The 17,871-nt window shown below is 38.7% G+C and overlaps 1 protein-coding gene across 2 annotated transcripts in view; it reads left to right on the top strand.

Annotated features, from left to right (window-relative positions):
* Positions 1–12,177, top strand: part of cntn3a.1 (contactin 3a, tandem duplicate 1) — a 67,450-nt gene extending 55,273 nt beyond the window's left edge. For both annotated transcript variants that reach the window (XM_054608907.1, XM_054608906.1), the window contains exons 12-22: positions 318–493; positions 3,009–3,126; positions 3,896–4,054; positions 4,261–4,410; positions 5,660–5,730; positions 6,049–6,283; positions 7,085–7,200; positions 7,748–7,934; positions 8,639–8,751; positions 9,813–9,981; positions 10,753–12,177. In XM_054608907.1, coding sequence (XP_054464882.1) covers positions 318–493; positions 3,009–3,126; positions 3,896–4,054; positions 4,261–4,410; positions 5,660–5,730; positions 6,049–6,283; positions 7,085–7,200; positions 7,748–7,934; positions 8,639–8,751; positions 9,813–9,981; positions 10,753–10,844 — 1,586 coding nt within the window. In that variant the 3' untranslated portion in view covers positions 10,845–12,177. The remainder of the gene's footprint in view (positions 1–317; positions 494–3,008; positions 3,127–3,895; positions 4,055–4,260; positions 4,411–5,659; positions 5,731–6,048; positions 6,284–7,084; positions 7,201–7,747; positions 7,935–8,638; positions 8,752–9,812; positions 9,982–10,752) is intronic.
* The last annotated feature ends 5,694 nt before the right edge of the window (positions 12,178–17,871 follow it).

The raw sequence follows: 17,871 nt of genomic DNA, 5'->3' as shown, positions 1-17,871 counted from the left end.
AGACCATACTCTGATTTATTAAACTCAAAGAAAGAGATGGAATATAAGCTCACTGGCAGACTCAAAAGTAATTTATCTTGTTTATTTTAACATCCAGGACAGGATTTGACAAAAGGGCAGGATTTGTTTTTGAGGGTGGCATGTTATTGCATTTATTTCTCAATGTTCAGGGAACATAAAGCAGGAGAAAACAAGCTTGCTTGCAGTCCAAAAAACTGTATTACCATACATACAGCAAACTGTCTGAACAGTCTGGAAAAGGTATATCTACTCTGTTACATGCCAACCCTTTCTAACTTGGGGCTCTCTGTTTACAGATCCAACGGTGATCACCAGTCCAGCAGGTCATCTGGACGTGACCGTGGGTGAGAGCATCGTGCTGCCCTGCCAGGTCTCTCATGACCCTACGCTGGACCTCAAGTTTACCTGGTTCTTCAATGAGCAGCTAATCCACTTTGGTAGCCACTGGGCGTATTTTGAAAAAGTTGGCGGAGTAAGTGCAATAGTGTCTTTGTTGTGAAGAAAATATGAACGGAAATATATGCTGCAAGAGAACTGAGCTACAGAAATCGTATACACAAGTTTCTGAGTTGTTTAAATTACTTTTGAACACTTCATTATGGAAGAACTAAAAATAGTTTTTCAAACACCAGATTCTTGTGTCGGCCAAGTATTGGACCTTTTGGTTGGCTGGTTCTTGCCCTCGAGCCATATGTATGACACCCCCTTGTTTAAAGGGACTCATAAGGAAATAAGATATTTGAACTCCATTAGAGTAATCGCTAACACATTCACGTCTCATTCCTCTACAGCTTAATTTCGGCTTCATCATTTAAGGGGCAAAGTATTGTACACATGTCATGATAATTCATACAGATGAGATTTTTCTCTTTGATGGTGCAAAAAGTCTCTGTGTTTGCCTGTTTTGCTTGTTAATAACACTTCCTCTATTGACAAAACCAAGGAATTCATTACCCAATGTCCAGCCATGCATTACATTTGATCATTGAACAGCAAATATTTCTTTCTCCTTTAATTAGTAAAAGCAATTATGAGGTCTTTGCTTCTTTATCACCTCTTGTTTTTTTTGCATTTGGCACGATAACGACAACAAGAGCTTTATAATTGCATTTAGCCCTGCAGTTCATCCAAACACTTGACTCCTTCGCAGCAAACCCACGGCGACATGTTGAGGGAGGGAAACTTTTGAGATATTGATAGTAGAAGGTCACATTACGTTTCTGATCTATATAGAAACGTTTTGGGCAATTCAACATTGTTCAGATATTTTCTTTTGAAGCAGACTATGGCATGCTTTTCACTGTTGAAAGAGTCTGCTGTAAAACTCAAGGAGATTAAAGTTTGTAACATACAATAGCAGAGTGTCATTGGCGTATATCTAAGGTGCAGGAATCTGCGGGAATGTAACAAATGTAAGATTTAAGTACTGCTCCCTAAATGTATGAATCCCAGTGTTGACTTTAACATACTTTGAAACATTTTCTATCTGTTTCAAATACAGATGAAATATGCCTTCTCTATCCAACACAGAGTAAACTGAAGAATATTAATTTTAAGAACCTCAGTGAGGCATATCCTAATACCTTGTAATATTGTAATTTTATAACTTCAGTAAACATCAAACCACAAACTTTATAGTTCAATAATAGAAACAGGTTTGGCACAATTATATTTTCTGGACTTGTGTTATTTTCAAATTTACTATTGAAATGATGAAAGAGTATTAATATTAAAAATACCTGCAAAAACATAATTTAAGTCTGCTGGTATAAGATGTACTGTATCCTGCAAGTGTTGAACAATATGAAAATGATATGCCCCCAGCATTTTGCAGTTCCAAATAGAGATATGCTCCTTGCATGGTGCAGAGCTTATTGCTACTGCCAGAGCTTCAGTCACACTACTGCAGTGGCTGTGATAGATACAATGATGGGACTCATGGGGTCTAGCCAGAAATGAAAGAGATGTTTAAGAAAAATAGAATAGAAAGAGTGAAATATACTTTTCAGCAGAAATAAGATGCTGAATATTTTTGGTCAGATGTGAGATTATATTACTAAAGATGAAAGTAAGGCAAAAAGGCTGACTGAAGGATGTAAACCCCAGTGAAACACAGTCAGCATGTTCAGTATTTAGTGGAAAAATATAAATTAAAAAAAGAATGTTACTGAACATCTTTGTAATTATCAGATTTTTTTTCCCCATGTAACTGATCACATCATACATTTTGACAAGTCAGCATTAACATAAAGCAATAGCACTGCCTTTTAGATACAACTTAACCTGCAATGGAGAGAGAACGCCATTTAAACTTTGTATTCGATGTCTAGAAGCCACACAACATATGACTACTGTCTTTTGCAGGTCTTCTTACAGTCTCACTTGATTTAATAAGCAAGCTTAGAGGTTATTATTTTCACACTGTATATAAAAGTTGCCAGACTGATTTGTGACCCGCTCCATCCCTAGTTATATCATTTTAATGATGGCAGTGAGTTTCAAAGAGTGAATGACTTGCAGCAACTGAATTTGTATCTTTATAAAAATTATAAATTATACATCAAAGTAATTATCGAGTCTCATAGTGTTTCACAGTCCCTTACTTTCATAGATAAGCCATCAATGTAACATTAGTTCTAACTTTAAAGTTCAAAGCTAATAATGCATTTGGCATTGAATGGTTGTCTCTAGATTTAAATTGAATCAGAAGGAATAAAAAGGATGAGGCTGAAAGAAGAAAGAAGAGCTTTTTAATTTCCCACAAAGAGTTATCCTCATAAATGATTCACTCAGTATTTTGGTGCATCCCTGGACTTGTGTTGTGCCTTTCCCATCCATAATGTAATAAATTGAATGCCAAAAGAAATCACTGCGACATTGCACTCTTTTCTGCTGTCCTTTTAGTTCATTTTGCAACATTTTACTGTTTTTCTACTCTACTTTCTTATTCTTTTTGTCATCTTTTTTCCTAATTTGTGCACTGATAGCGCTCGGCTGGTGACATCATGATCCGGAACATTCAACTGAGCCACGCTGGGAAATATACGTGTGCTGTTCAGACCAAGGTGGACAGTGTGTCTATTGCCACTGATGTGGTAGTCAGAGGTAAGGATGTCCCCCAAACTCAAACATGTTAGAAAAGAAACAAACCTTAAAGTCAGATTTGTTGTTCTGCATTAAGAAGTTATGGCACAAAGACGGTGTTTACACACAACATCACCACTATGGCTACATTTAGCAAAGCCATGTACTATAAGTACTATAGAAAGTACTATAGTACTGACTGGATGGCAGTAGTTTAAAAATGAAACAAACAAACCTTTCAAACTACTGTATATCACAAAGTGAACAAATAAATGTCTACAAAGGCCCCCTTATCACAGTTAACATATGTTCAGTTGTGAATTTGTGATTTTCCCTTACAGTATCCCTAGATTGTTTCATTTTAATATTTAGAAAACGTTTTTTTTGCAACAGTTGATTATGTTTAGATATTTTCTGTCTTTCTTCCCCTACTGATAAGCCTCTCTAAATTAACATGGAAAACCACCACGTGGGAACCCCTGCTGTAGGGCATCTTCTTTGATTGTATTACAATAAACTGCACTTCAAAAAAACACAAAATTGTGTTTTTTTCCCCACTTTTCCATTTTTTGCTCTTTTCTGCTAGTAGTGTAAAATATATCACGTTTGGACTGTTCCTAGTTTGGTATTGAACTCACAGCTGCCATAATACTCTCTCTTATCAGTTTGTAATATCTTCTCTATTTATGGCTTAAGAACTAAGCATCTCCATTCTGCCTCTTGTCTTCCTTAATCTCTATAACATATATATATTCCTGTGCAAATTATCTCTAACTAATAACCCTTCCAGGTCCCCCAGGCCCCCCTGTTGACTGTCAGGTGACTGAGATGACAGAGACCACTGCCTCTCTATCCTGGGGACCCGGGATGGACAATCACAGCCCCATCCATAGCTTCACCATCCAGGCCAGAACGCCCTTCTCCCTCGGGTGGCAAGCCGTTACCACCGGTAGGCTGCTTTCATCTGGCAGTCTGGCTATTGGTTGTGTGAATGTGAAGTTATTAGATGAAAAAAGAGTGAAGGGGATGTGACTGGTATCCTTTTCAAACACCACACATGAAGTGACAGTAAATAACACATCATCAGCTTGGCTAACTTTCAGAGGCAGATCTTGCAGGGATTTGATGAAAGGTTATTTCTGTGATGTCTCTCAGTGCCTGAGCTGCTCGGGGGGAAGCAGCTGTCATCCTCTGTCATTGACTTGAGTCCATGGGTGGAGTACGAGTTCAGAGTCCTGGCAACAAACAGCATAGGAACAGGAGAGCCCAGCAAACCCTCCAAAAAGGCCCGCACCAAAGAAATGCGTACGTATCAAAAGCTCCTTACATTTCCTCTGCTGCCAACAGTGGCACAAATTGTTTGCAAATTATGCCCAGGACAGCAATTAGGTCCCTTCAAATAACTTTATTGTACCAGTGTATTTCAGAGAATCCTACGCTTCTTCAGGGCGAACAGCACATGAATGAATGAAGTACAGAATAAATATGTTGACGCTTGGCAGCTCTAGTCACACAGTTTCATCCATGTGTGTGTGGAGAGCAGGCAGTGCATAGAAAATACTGATAGATAGAGTACATTTGGTTCATAACCAACATGAATCAAATCTAGTCAACAGGATGGATTAAAAGGAGATTTAAAATGTTAAATTAAAATGAACTATTAAATTAAATTACTCACCATGGATTTATAAATAAGTAACCATACATACAGAGTTTTCATACATAACTGCAGGTGCATGCACCTACATATACAGATGACTAGATACACATATACACACAAACACTTATAAGGATAAATATGAAAACATACGGCAATATTTTTCTCATAATGACCAACCCATTAAAAGACCCTCTAACCGAGAGCAGTGCAGTACTTTATGGCTTCATAAGATGTTTGGATTTAAAGTTGTTGTATTCACTGTGCTGCACATCAAAATGCAAATTCAGATTTTACACAAAGTCTTTTATTAGGTCTTGTGGAGTTTTACTGCATATGTAAAAAAATATATATATAAACTCTTTTGTGGGTCCAGCGGAGGCTGCACTAAACCTAATATGTCACAGTGATGTCACTGTGCAAAATTGGTTGGAGCAAAAGATTACGAGTTTGAATAGGGAAAAAAAACATTGGTATGGAGTTAGAAAGAAGTGAGCTCATCAGACCTCTGGAGACCACTCCTCATCTCTGCTTGAGGCCTGTAGCTCAAGGCAACGATAGCTGCTATCTGAATCTCTGACTCAACTCTCTGCAGTTAAGTTGCATTGTGGGTAATGTGGGTGCCAGGTTTTAACAAGGAAGAAGAATGCATGGAATGAAAACAATATAGTTGTCCATCATGAGTCATACAGTCTTAGATCAGTGCAATGTGAAATTGATGGAGCACTCTTTAAAGTCTAAACTTAAAGTTCTAACTCTCGAAAACTTTGGACATGCTCAATACCTTTAACTAATATATTTTAATGATGAGTAACAGAATACTTTTTATTGTCATTTTCAATTGCAGGTAATTGAATATACAAACTGGTCCTTCTAACACTGTGGTTGATCTGTTAGTTCCCAGGGTGACTCCGTCCAGAGTGAACGGCGGCGGTGGGGGACGTTCAGAGCTGGTCATCACTTGGGAGGTAGACTTTTATTTATATATATATACACACAAACACACACAGTATTAAACATTACGATAATAGACTAAATGTTTGTATATTTCTGATACTAATTTATTTTAATGTTAAATTGAAACATACAGTTATGATTTTATTTAATTTTTCCTCAGTATAAAACCACTTAACCAGAGATAAGCTCATTCAAGGCTTGCAAGTACAGTACCACCCTCAGCAGTATTCCTGCACTAATCTGTGCATAGCTGCATTTCTCTTAGGTATTAATGTTATATCTGTAAGATCAGACATCTTGAGTCATCCCTCTGACTCATACCTCCTTAGCCTGTTCCGGAGGAGCTGCAGAGTGGTCCGGGATTTGGCTACGTTGTGGCTTTCCGCCCACTCGGAGCGCAGGGCTGGATGCAGGCTGCTGTCACGTCTCCGGAAGCCTCCAGATATGTCTTCAAGAATGAAAGCATCCCTCCCTTTTCCCCTTACCAAGTCAAAGTCGGGGTTTACAACAACAAGGGAGAAGGCCCTTTTAGTCCAGTGACCACCATCTACTCAGCGGAGGAAGGTGTGTACTATTACAACCTTACAGCCAACTATGTGTTAGCTTGACTCTGGGAATGTACTGCACCTTTTTTTTTTATCGGTTTTTACTTTGATTGCACATTAGTTGTTGTCATTTTAAACACCTCATGGCACAAAGCCATGCATGAAAAACCAGTGGACCAACAACTGTCAAGTAAACACTTGTAATTTTCAAATAACTGTCACTAAAAGTTAACTCTGGAAAAATGTTCTATATAACATAGAATACTGTCTCCTATCGTCTTGAAAGGATAAGAAAACATATTTTGTCATACAGTTTTATAACATGATTGATTTGTTTCCATATGAACACAAAACATTTCTACCCAAGTTAGAATTATGGTTAATTATTTATTTTCACTGGGTAGGAGGGGGCTGGGCTCAGATGATTTTACACATTTTCATGCACCAATTGGGATTCAGCAATATGTAATCTGACATTTAATATAATCTGATCAAACCACCCCCACACAGTCTGATGAAGTAGATCAAATGTGTGTATAACAAATTATGTTTTTCTGAATTTAAAGTGAAATTCTTTCACATTTATTCATGAATATTTAATGTTAGAGAGAAATACGGATTAGGATTTAACTTTTTAGGGGCTGTAATTTTGTATTCAGTAGATCTTCCAGGACTTAATAATGGAACACTCACTCCTCCTCACACAGTGATATGGATGGATTGGATGGAGCTACAGTATATTCAAAAAGTCATTCCTTAGACGTGGGTGTAGTGAATCTGTGTCTTCCTCCTTATCCTGACTTTCCTGTGTGCCTTTCAGAGCCCAGCAGAGCACCAGGGAGGCTGAGGGTTAGGAGTGTATCAGCGTCCGAGGTAGAGGTCACCTGGAAGCCGCTGGCCTGGAGCAACAACCGCAGACGCATCCTGGGCTATGAGGTCAAACCAACACACACCCACACAATAGGAATTGGATAAATGTAGTGGACAGTGCCAAAAGCATACAGTACAGATGTCTCTTCTTAACTCTCCCCAGCCACCCCCTTCACAAACAGTACTACACTCACTCCCACACAAATATTCCTAGAGTCATCGTTCACTCCTAACAGTGGGATGATAAACTGATAATGAGAACTCTCCTTCATGCTGAGTTGACTCTGGACTTTACTGTTTATTGATGCATGTGCACAGATTGTAAAGCCCTCTGAGGCAAATTTGTAATTTGTGATTCTGGGCTATACAAAATAAACTGAATTGAATTGAATTGAATTGAAAAGCCAGTGGCATATCTTGGATAACAATCCAATGACCTTTTTGCATCAGTGTCTATATGATTATTTGTGCATTAAGTCAACTAGAGTATATGGACATGATTAAGCCCCCCAGGATTTATGCCCACACTGTTACAGTTACAGATGGAAGTATTGAGTAACAAATCAGATGCAAGCTGTAAAAGTATAATCTATGTATTGTTGTGTGTTTTTAGTTGCAGTACTGGGGTGAGAGGAAGAAGCCGGACACAGCCACTGTGATCAGGACAGTGGGGAATAAAACTTCCGTACTCGTCAGGGATCTGGAGGGCAGCAGTACCTATCACATGTCTTTGCGGGCCTATAACAGCGCTGGAGTGGGTCCTCAGAGCATCATAGTCAATGTCACGACCAAGAAACCACGTAAGGGCTCTCAACACAGTCTTTTTGTGCATGTTTTTTTCCTCAGGCTTAAGGTGCATGGTCCATTTGGTATATATTTCATTTCAGCAATGATGTTTCACCAATTAGAGTGAAAGTAGGGAATAGTCACTACACAAGAGCACTGTAAAGGTACCATGTGGAGGATTCTACTGCCTCGCGCCACGGTTCAAGTCCTGGCCAGGGGACCCTTGTCTCATGTCATACGCCTCTTTCTCTCCCTACATGTCTCAAAAACATGAATAGTGTGAAACTGAGGACTGTCATTTAGCAATCACTTGTCATTTGATAGATATGGCAAATGTTTGATGTAAGTGCCTGTTTAATTTACGGTCACACTGTGTGATTTGACATGCAGGCCTCGCTGTAGCGAGTGGTGTTGTTCACAGGGCTCTTACAGATGAGTAGCACCATATGTTCATATAGGTTAAAGATATAATATTTCAGTTGTATCTGTTTCACACTCAAATGTCTCTTCTTAACTCTCCCCAGCCACCCCCTTCACAAACAGTACTACACTCATTCCTAGAGTCATCGCTCACTCCTAACAGTGGGATGATAAACTGATAATGAGAACTCTCCTTCATGCTGAGTTGACTCTGGACTTTACTGCTTATTGACCGAGAGCTTGTTGTTTTCCCCCCTCCACTTCCTCCTCTCCTCTTACTCCCCTCGTCCTCCTCCAGCGCCCAGTCAAGCCCCGGTTAAAATTATGTGGAACACTTCCAACTCCAAGGTTATCCTGAAGTGGGACCAAGTACACGCTCTGGAGAATGAGTCAGAAGTTACAGGATATAAGGTAAGAAGCGGAGAGTTTTACACTTCTCCACTACAGAGTGCTTTAACTGGACTCTCTTTGACGAGTGAATGGCATTATAGGTTATAACTTAACAGAGAATGACAGACAGTCACTTGCTCAATTTATTAAATATGAGAACATCTTTTCTTTTTCATTGGCAGTTTTGACTGCACTCATTCATGGATAGCATACTCTGATTTTGCTGATAAGTAAGGAGGCATCTAAACTTATCACTGTAAAGTTCACTGCATTTAATTTGGAAGTGGATCACCACAAATTGCCTACTCTCCTAAAATAACATTCCCTTGATAGCCACAACGCCCACATCCTATTATTTTGCAGCCACATAATTTCAGCAACAGGCAAAGATCCACAACCTTCTGATTGTTTTTGAAGAGGGGAGTCATGTGCAGGAAATGTGCTGTATATGTGCTACCAGTAGATTGACTGCCATCTTCCCAGATTGTGACCTTGTACTTGTCATGGCAGTATCATATGCATCATACATATTTTAATGATTACTTCAGAAATTACATTTGAGGTTAGGAATCCTCCTGAAGTACCATTTGGTTTATCAATATAAAAAAATAAGGTTGAGACATTAATTTGCAGTCACACACATTGAGAATATGAAATTATGAAATCGATGTTGTAGTCACCTGCAGTCGCTGCATGTTATTCTTAGTACATAAAACGGGTCGGCTGAGAGTGGGGCTTGCGGTAAAGTAAAATGGGTAGAGTCATCCACAACCCAAAGTCAAACTGTAGATGACTTGATTGATGCAAACCCCACATTCCCCTTATCTCTGCTGCACCCTCTCCTCTGGTGGTCCATCACAGCCATGTGCAGCTATCTGCAGTAAGATTAATCTTGTTAGTTTCAGTGGAAGCACATTACATCTCACAGAGCTGTCTGAAAGAAACACAGGCTAGAAACTTAGATGTTCTTGTCGGTGCATCAACAGGGACACTCTGAGACCCCTCATATGATTCATTGTATCTGAAGTGGTTTCATGCCATGCCTCACACTGTCATCATCTATACCTCTCTGCTTCCTGCAGGTGACGTACAGCCAGGACAAACACAGCCGTCCCAGTGTGGTGGAGACAAACAACACCTCCTTGGAGCTGTCGCTACCGGTCAACCAGGACTACGTTATCCAGATTAAACCCTTCAGTGAGGGAGGGGAAGGCAGCAGCAGCAGCCAGATTACCATCCCCAAGATAGCAGGTTGGGACAGCGCTGAGACATGAAACATGAAAATGAATTCTGTGTCCGTTTGTTCAGTTCAGTTCAGTTAGTTGTTTGAGTCTGCAAACACCCGTGAACTGGTGTTTTGAGCACACAAGATATGATTTTGTGTCGTCTTTCCCTAAACTTATTTTGTCTACCTCTCTCTAAAACAAAAAAGACCAGTTTGTGAGTGTAAAAGATGCACTGTAGACTCTGTAGCTGCATGGCATTATGGTCTTTTCAGGCTGCTGTCTTTAAAATGTTCTAAATTGGTAACCCTGACACTTCTATGAGATATTTTTCCCCCACCATTAAATGTTGGTGCAAAATGGGTCTTGTTGTCTCAGCTTTATAAAAACAGTCTCTTATCCACAGACTGAGAAATGAACATATCATCAACAACAAAATGGGCTCAGACATGCAAAGAATATTGGCAGTAGCTGTGTTTTTAAGAGTGTATTTCTTTTTTTATAATCAAACTGTCTGCTGCTGTGCCCACTGCACATTTATACAGCCTTCTCCTTGGACGCCATATTTGAGCATAGCGTACCAGTGCCATCTATTGACATATCTGTGTACTCACACCACACTATAGTCCTTTGTGCTGAATACATTTTATATGATATGCTTGCTGTATTTTTTTACTGTGATAATTATCGTGATACCTTCACGTCAAGGCTTCATACTAAAACCATGTTTAAAGAGCATCATTTTTAGACCACACCAGACATATACTTGTTGAATTTTGATTTGTTTTGTGTTTTTCAGGCTCCATAGCCACGGGAGCAGCCCCAGAGTCTTCTGCATTTCCCTCCGTCAACCTTGCAGTGTTAATCCTCACAGCCAGGACTGTACTATGACAAACATCTGCACCAACCAGGCACTACAGCTGCTCATTACAGTAAGAGGAGAAACAGCAGGTCACAGACAACAAGAGGCTGGCAGCCGCATTTTCACCTGCTCCCTTCCCTATCCTACTGTGTCTTTCCTGTTTTTTCTACAAAGATCTCTTTGTGAGGAAGAATCTTTCCCTCCACCTTTCTAAGAGTTATTGAAAGGAACTGGCTCTTTCAGAAGTTGCTTTCATGGCAGTGAAAGGACAGCGTGACTCGACTGCAGTCTCTTTGAAGATGTTTCTTTCTTTGCTTCCTTCAAACCAGTGGATATTCTCATATGGTTTTAACCTTGGAGGCCCAGCAGTGTGTGATGCACAATAGGATGGGACTGTGCAGGTTATTTTAAAAGGATATCGTATGTACCTCCGGACTTTTCTTGAATGCTGGGATTTTATCTAAACTGGGTTTGGAAGAGACTTTACACAGCTCATGTTTATGTGAGTGAAGTTATGTTGAAGTTAAAGACAAGCAATGGATGAAGGGATTTCCCTCCTCTCTGTAGACTGTAGCCTTTGGAAAGCTTCCCGACCTGTCTAAGAAGGATGACCAAGGAGTTAAGCCTCATTGCTTTATGACAAACCAGAATTTGGGACCTTTGTAACTTTACCTGGATTTTATTTATGCTTTATGTTACACCACATTACATCGAAACCTCAGAGTTGCCATGTAACTGACTGTAACCAAAGGTATGGAGCAAACTTAGTTCAATACCACCTGTTGTATCATTGTGAGAAAATGCAGCGCCTACACTCCCAATATGGCTTCCATTGTAAACAGCAGACTTGTGTTGATTAATTGATGTCCTACCTTCCTCTCTCATTCTTGATAAGTCTGTCACGCTGAGCATTTTGAGCCGCATTGTTGTACACGTCATGTATGAAATCCTCAGGTCCCAAATGAGCCTTAAGTCTTATGTTTATTATCCACGTTGTTATTATTCAAGAGAGTTTAATTTATTTGTATCCTCTGTTTATTTGCATTGTATCCTGGCTCACTCATGCTATCATTTATGAATAATCAACCTTGCTGTATGCTATGTTGAGATTTTTCACTTTTGTTACTTTTTAGATCATATTTTTGGGCATTTTGGGCTCAGAAACAACATGCCTTTCTCCTAAGTCTTCATGATGCGCATTGTAATACAGTACAAGTGGCAGTGATTACTGACTTTTCTAACGTAGCTTATTTCAAAGTAGGGATGGTATTTTACTTACTAGTAAAATGCTGTTTAGCTGCTGTTCGGCATGAGATTGGTCAGTGTACGTACCTACGTTGCTTAGGATGTCTGAATGGATCAACCTGCTTTTAATAAACATAATGCCATTTTCCTAATTTCTTTCTTTGCTGTCAAAAGAGGCCAAAAGATACGGAAAGACTGTGTCTTATCAGACCATGCTATGTGGAGTAAAAGCTCTTTTGGTCTTACTTGGCAGATGGAGTTTTGCTCTGAAGAATTGCTAGTAACTGGACTTTGAGGTAAGATTTTTCAAGAATGAACTGTCCCACTCATTGATACGACATAGAGGTAATACTTTCTAAAGTGGTTGAAGTTGATGCTAAAAATGAACATTAAACTCACAGAGTAACGTTACTTTCGGTTTATATTACTGCACATGAACCTCAACAACAACTTCTACTAATCTGACTCACAATTTGTAAAACAAAGTCTGTGAAACCCCTAGAATATCTTGAATTACATGGTCGGGTTTTATTCTAGTGGTTGTGATAACAGACCAATTTAGGGTAATCTCAACAAGCAAATCATATGTTTACATCCCTTTGTGGAAGATGCACAAAGCATTCACAGTTGGGGAGACAAATATATATAAAAACTAAAAGAAACTCTGCAGTACTGCCTTAAACTAAACATATCCTGAAGCCGTGTTTCAGACCTGCAAAATCTTTTCTGCCCATTTCTCCTCTCAAGAACTTATTCAATTCTTTGTTAAGTTTGGGGTTCCTTGGATAGAGCACTTATTTCAGGTCAGGCTTCAGTATTCCGTTCAATTAAAGATCAGGACTTGGTAAATTCAGAATTTAAATTTGAATCTCTTTAAGCCCTTTTGTTGTAAATGTATCTCTGTGCTTGGGTTCATCTCCACACTGTGTGTCCCAACACCTTCAAATAACACAAGCTAGAGAGAGAAGGACAAGGGCTTCTTCTTTGTTCTCCCTCAATGGATGCTCCTGATTGATGTTTTGGAAATCAGATACTCATATGTGCAATCAATAGCATATGTGCAATAACTATACCTGTAAACGGTGAATGTGTTGCCTTATTGAGCTTTGTTTGTTACTCTTTCAGTGATCTCCACACTCACTGTCCTAATGCGGAGGTGAGCATCAATGCTGAGTTTCTTCATGCCTCTGACATGATTGGATTATTTTAAACACAAAAAATATTTGTATTGGATTGCAGGAACTTCAGTCTGTAAACATTTTTTTTTTTTTTAAAGACAAACTGCACCCACTATGACCACTTGGAAACAGCGACCAGTCACACTCACAGTCCCATTCCAACTCCCCCTTCAATGATTGGCAGTCACCAGATTGGGGTCAGTAGGAGAATAACAGATTATTTGAGTGTTTATGCTGTTAAATTACTCCCAGTTCTGTTAGCATCAGAGTGGGTGGAAGATATGGCAACAAGTAAAATACTGTTCCTAGTGACTCAGTGTCAGTACTGTCAAGTTTTTAAAATAGAATCAGCCAGAAATAAAGACCTAGAAAGCCTATACAAAATATTGGCATCATGTGGTAGCATGATTGGGAATCCCCTGATTGAGACAGTAAACAAGTTAGTGAGGAAGTAAATATTAAACTTTCAAAGTCACAGGGGAAAAGCCTAGTTTGGAGGGAAATAATTAAACAGTGGCAACAGTATTGGCATGGTGCAACAAAAGGAAAGATGGTTACATGAAATACACAATGTAAGAAGTAGTGGAACTAACAGAAAAGAACAAATTATTATGAGTAGATTTAGAATTGGTCGCAGCAAATTGAACATTACACAATTTTTTAAGAAAATAAGACAATATAGCACATCCTAATTTCATGCAGGAAGTATGAAGAGGAAAGAAAGGCTGTGATTGCAGGACTACAGGGACTATGCAAGGTGAGGCCAGGAATAGATACGTGATTGACAGTTGAGACACAGGAAGGGAGAAAAAGAATATTTTGGTCTTTCAAAGCAATCTGACTACTTAAAAGGCTGTAATACAGTTGATTAAAAGAGGATGTTTAAAACCAATAGGAGGCAGTATTATAATTTAAAGGATGCCAGCTGATTGAATATGTCTTCTAATGAGTGAGCCATAGAAAATTGCTAACAATGAACAATTGTTAGCTTGCCTGATATCTAAATGAAGGTATTGAAGTTGGAATTGTCTTTGTATCTTAAGCAATTTCTTTTTTATTTATTTATTTATTTATCCTGCTTCTTATCTTATAAGTTGGAGCAAATAACATAGAGAATGAATGGAGCATATGGAAATGAGAATAACTTAAAATGTTTTTTACAAATCTAGAATTTAGTGGCATCTTGTGGTGATGTTACAGAAAGCGTCCAACTGAATACGCCTCCACTCACCCCTCCCTTTCCAAGCCCGTCACAAACTAGGTTGGCCTTAAGGTAACATAAAAACGTAAACGGCACTCACAGTGTTTGGTTTGTCTGTTCTTGGTTTCTGTAGAAACATGGATGTTCGTGCCACGTGGCGCACTGCACGGAAGAGGAAAAGCTCCCTATATGAAGAGCTCATTCTAAGCTAATGAAAACACAATGACTTTTAGTCCCAGGTCATTATACACTAATGAAAACATAATTGAGAGTATTATATTACATTTTTGCTGATTAAACCCCCCCTTATTTCTACAAACTTTATTTTTAGTAGTTATATTTTTTTATCTTTTTTAAAGTATAAAGGCAATATTTACTCTTCACTTCACATGTTTTGCTTTACTGTGTCTGTATAAAATATCCGCCGATGACATATTTGTATTGAAAAGCCTCTAGGCTCTAGTTGTATTAAAACTATTTTGATATTCATAGTGCTTTGAGGTGTATGGCAGATATAACGGCACAATAATTTCAATTTTGAACTAAATCCAAGCAATAGCTGGGAAATTTCAACATCATCTCCAGGGTGATTTTATTGTGCTCTTTTTATCCTATGGGGTGAGTCAATTTATCAATTTTATCAGTTTTTGCTGTAGTTTGCTGTATTGTAAATATTTTTGTTAGGATCATCATCATCATCAAAATTATGAAAACCTGGTTGTGTTTTGTTCTATCTTCGGTTGGGCCCTTTTGAGGATTCATGGCTGTATAAATAACTGTCGCCCCAACCTTTGAAATTAAAATTCCACCCCTGCTTGCAAACAATCTAAAGTAGGCAAGTGGCATCTTAAACGCATTGATGAATTTGCACTTTTCCTGATTGAAAAATACAGCAGCTGCAGTTCATCATTGGGCCTAGAGGACACCAGCTGTAATAAAACAAACACATGAAGAAGACATCAAACAGGAGGATTCCCTTCTCATCTCTTTTTCTCTGTTCTTTATTCATTTCGAAGGAATGCGAGTACAATGTACAGCAAAGACACGGCACCAAGCAACGGAGAGCAGAAGAGATGAAGCTGCTGTGGGGGGGGGAGTCTGTGCAGAGAGGAGAGGGGTAGGTCTAAGGGTCAGCCAGAGGTCATCCAATCAGACTTTGGCACCAAGATGCCTCTGATTAATCACAGTCTAGGTATTATTTGTCAGCCTTCCATGGGCAGGTGTTTTTTGGACAGAGGAAGATAGGTTTGACCTTTCAGGTTGATCCAAGTGTGATTTGGATAATGTTGGCCCTTAATGAATAAAGGTGAGAAGGATTTCAAAATTTCAAACAAGGATGTTTGTTTTTGAAAAAGCTCTCTTTTTTGGTAACTGGTGCCCCCTAGTGTACATCAAACCCATGGCCATTAACTACTTTACATCTTCACATCAACCAAACAGCACCAACTATACAGTACAAGGTATGCATGTCTGCATTTTTTTTCACCTTCCAGTTTTACACCCACATCCATGATTAACCAAAATATGAAATACAACGGGAAGTACACTACATTTGTCTGAAAGCCAAAGTTATACCTCAGTAACACCCTCAAAAACCTGACATGACAGTTTGACACTGTTTTTCTGAATTAATTTTGATGCTGTATTGACTTACACATAAATATGACTCTTGCAAGGAAACAGAATAATGCAGTAATGTTAAACACGCCATTACTTAAAGGGAATCCTTGCTATGTCAACTTTATGCATTTGACTCTCTAGCATCTATGTAATTAAAAGTAGCTTCATACAAATGTTTTCATATAAAATCAGAGTTTGTACAATTTGACTGCTACCTTAATTGGCACCATACATGCCTTTGGCATCCCTCTAACATTCATGTACCAAATAACACACAACTAAAATCAAAGACTCTGCTCCTACTGTATATTTAATTCATACCACTGTACTTTGCTTAAAATAGTTGGTTGAAAGAAACTCTAAAGGGCTCTGATGCATACCATTTCTACACAGAATGTTGATGATGAATATGTGTTTTACAATAAATAGCCATTTACAGGGAGATTAAATTAAAAGCAGAGTGATATGTAGAATAAAGATACATAACAGCACCAGCGGCTTAAATTAGATGAAACTGTTAAAGGGTTGTAACTGAAGGAAGAAACTGTAGACAATGTACTGCTATGGATTTTGGGAATAACATAACTGAATGTATTGTGTGCTTGATATTTCCTACTATTTCTTATGAATACTTTATTTCCCGTCAGGAAGTTTAATTTCCCTTTTTGCTTGTCAACGATCAGATTCAATTTCAGATTGTGAATAATTCGGCCTTAATATCTTCATCATCATCATCATCATCCCTCTTATGAGCAACTACCCATATTACTCAATTACAATCAAATAATGCAAGAAATGATCATGCAAACATTATCTCAAATACTAGTTTTACTGACGCAGCAACCCGTTCTGTGACTTACTGAACAGAACAGCCTTCTTTATGTTTTTACTACACTAAATGGTTAGAGTGGTATTATATCCAGCTGAACTCTGAAAGCATATCTAAAAGCTGGGAAAGAAGAGGAACTGGGCTCATTCTGAAACATCAGCATGCTCAGAAACTACATTATCTTCATTTGAATAAATACAACTGGTACTCTGCGTATTAACAGATTCTAATGTCCAGACACATATGCAAAGAAAATCTCTAAAAGTCCAATCAAGGTCTATCATTATGCAGCAACTCACACATCATCGTCAAATACATTCTACAGAAGTAAAAATCTTTAAGGTGAGACAGACTAGATCAGACTAGCTCTGGCTTTGGTCGATAACAGACACTTGAATAAACACCACCAGAGGACGTTGTCGGCTCCACATGATCCGTTCTTCTCAGTGCCTCTTCATCAGCCAGAGGGACGGGGTTGTGATAAAGTTCATTTATAAGACAAGAGTGAAAACTCAAAGCAGGATTTGCTCTGCTGTCACTAAACCCTGCTTAAATGGATGTTCTAATAGTACTGGAGCTACATGTAATGGATAATTTTTCTTATTAAGAAGAGTAAGTACACACAGTAGGTTTTTTTCAGCACTCACAACAGGAATCTGATGATTTTTTTTGTTATTCAGTACAGCAGCACAGACATGTAAATTACACTCCTAGGTGCACAACCATTTTTTTTTTCTATTTCCAAATAATACTTTCCGCATGGAATTGCACAAGGCCTTGGGTTAATCCACAGTGTGAATGAGTGCACAGATTCCCCTTTGACCTTTGAGAAATACTTCAAGAAGTGGTTTAAATATTGTGGCCCTGAGAGGTTTGCAGGGAATTTAGGGTTAGGGTTAGGGTTAAACCCTAACCCTGTCGACCAATGAGTGATGTTTATGATATTTTAGTTTTTTTCCAGCATGAATGCCAAATCTCTCTGC

Source organism: Anoplopoma fimbria, chromosome 12, assembly GCF_027596085.1.
Source record: "Anoplopoma fimbria isolate UVic2021 breed Golden Eagle Sablefish chromosome 12, Afim_UVic_2022, whole genome shotgun sequence".
Lineage (NCBI taxonomy): Eukaryota > Metazoa > Chordata > Actinopteri > Perciformes > Anoplopomatidae > Anoplopoma > Anoplopoma fimbria.
This window is presented reverse-complemented; position numbering and strand designations above follow the sequence as displayed.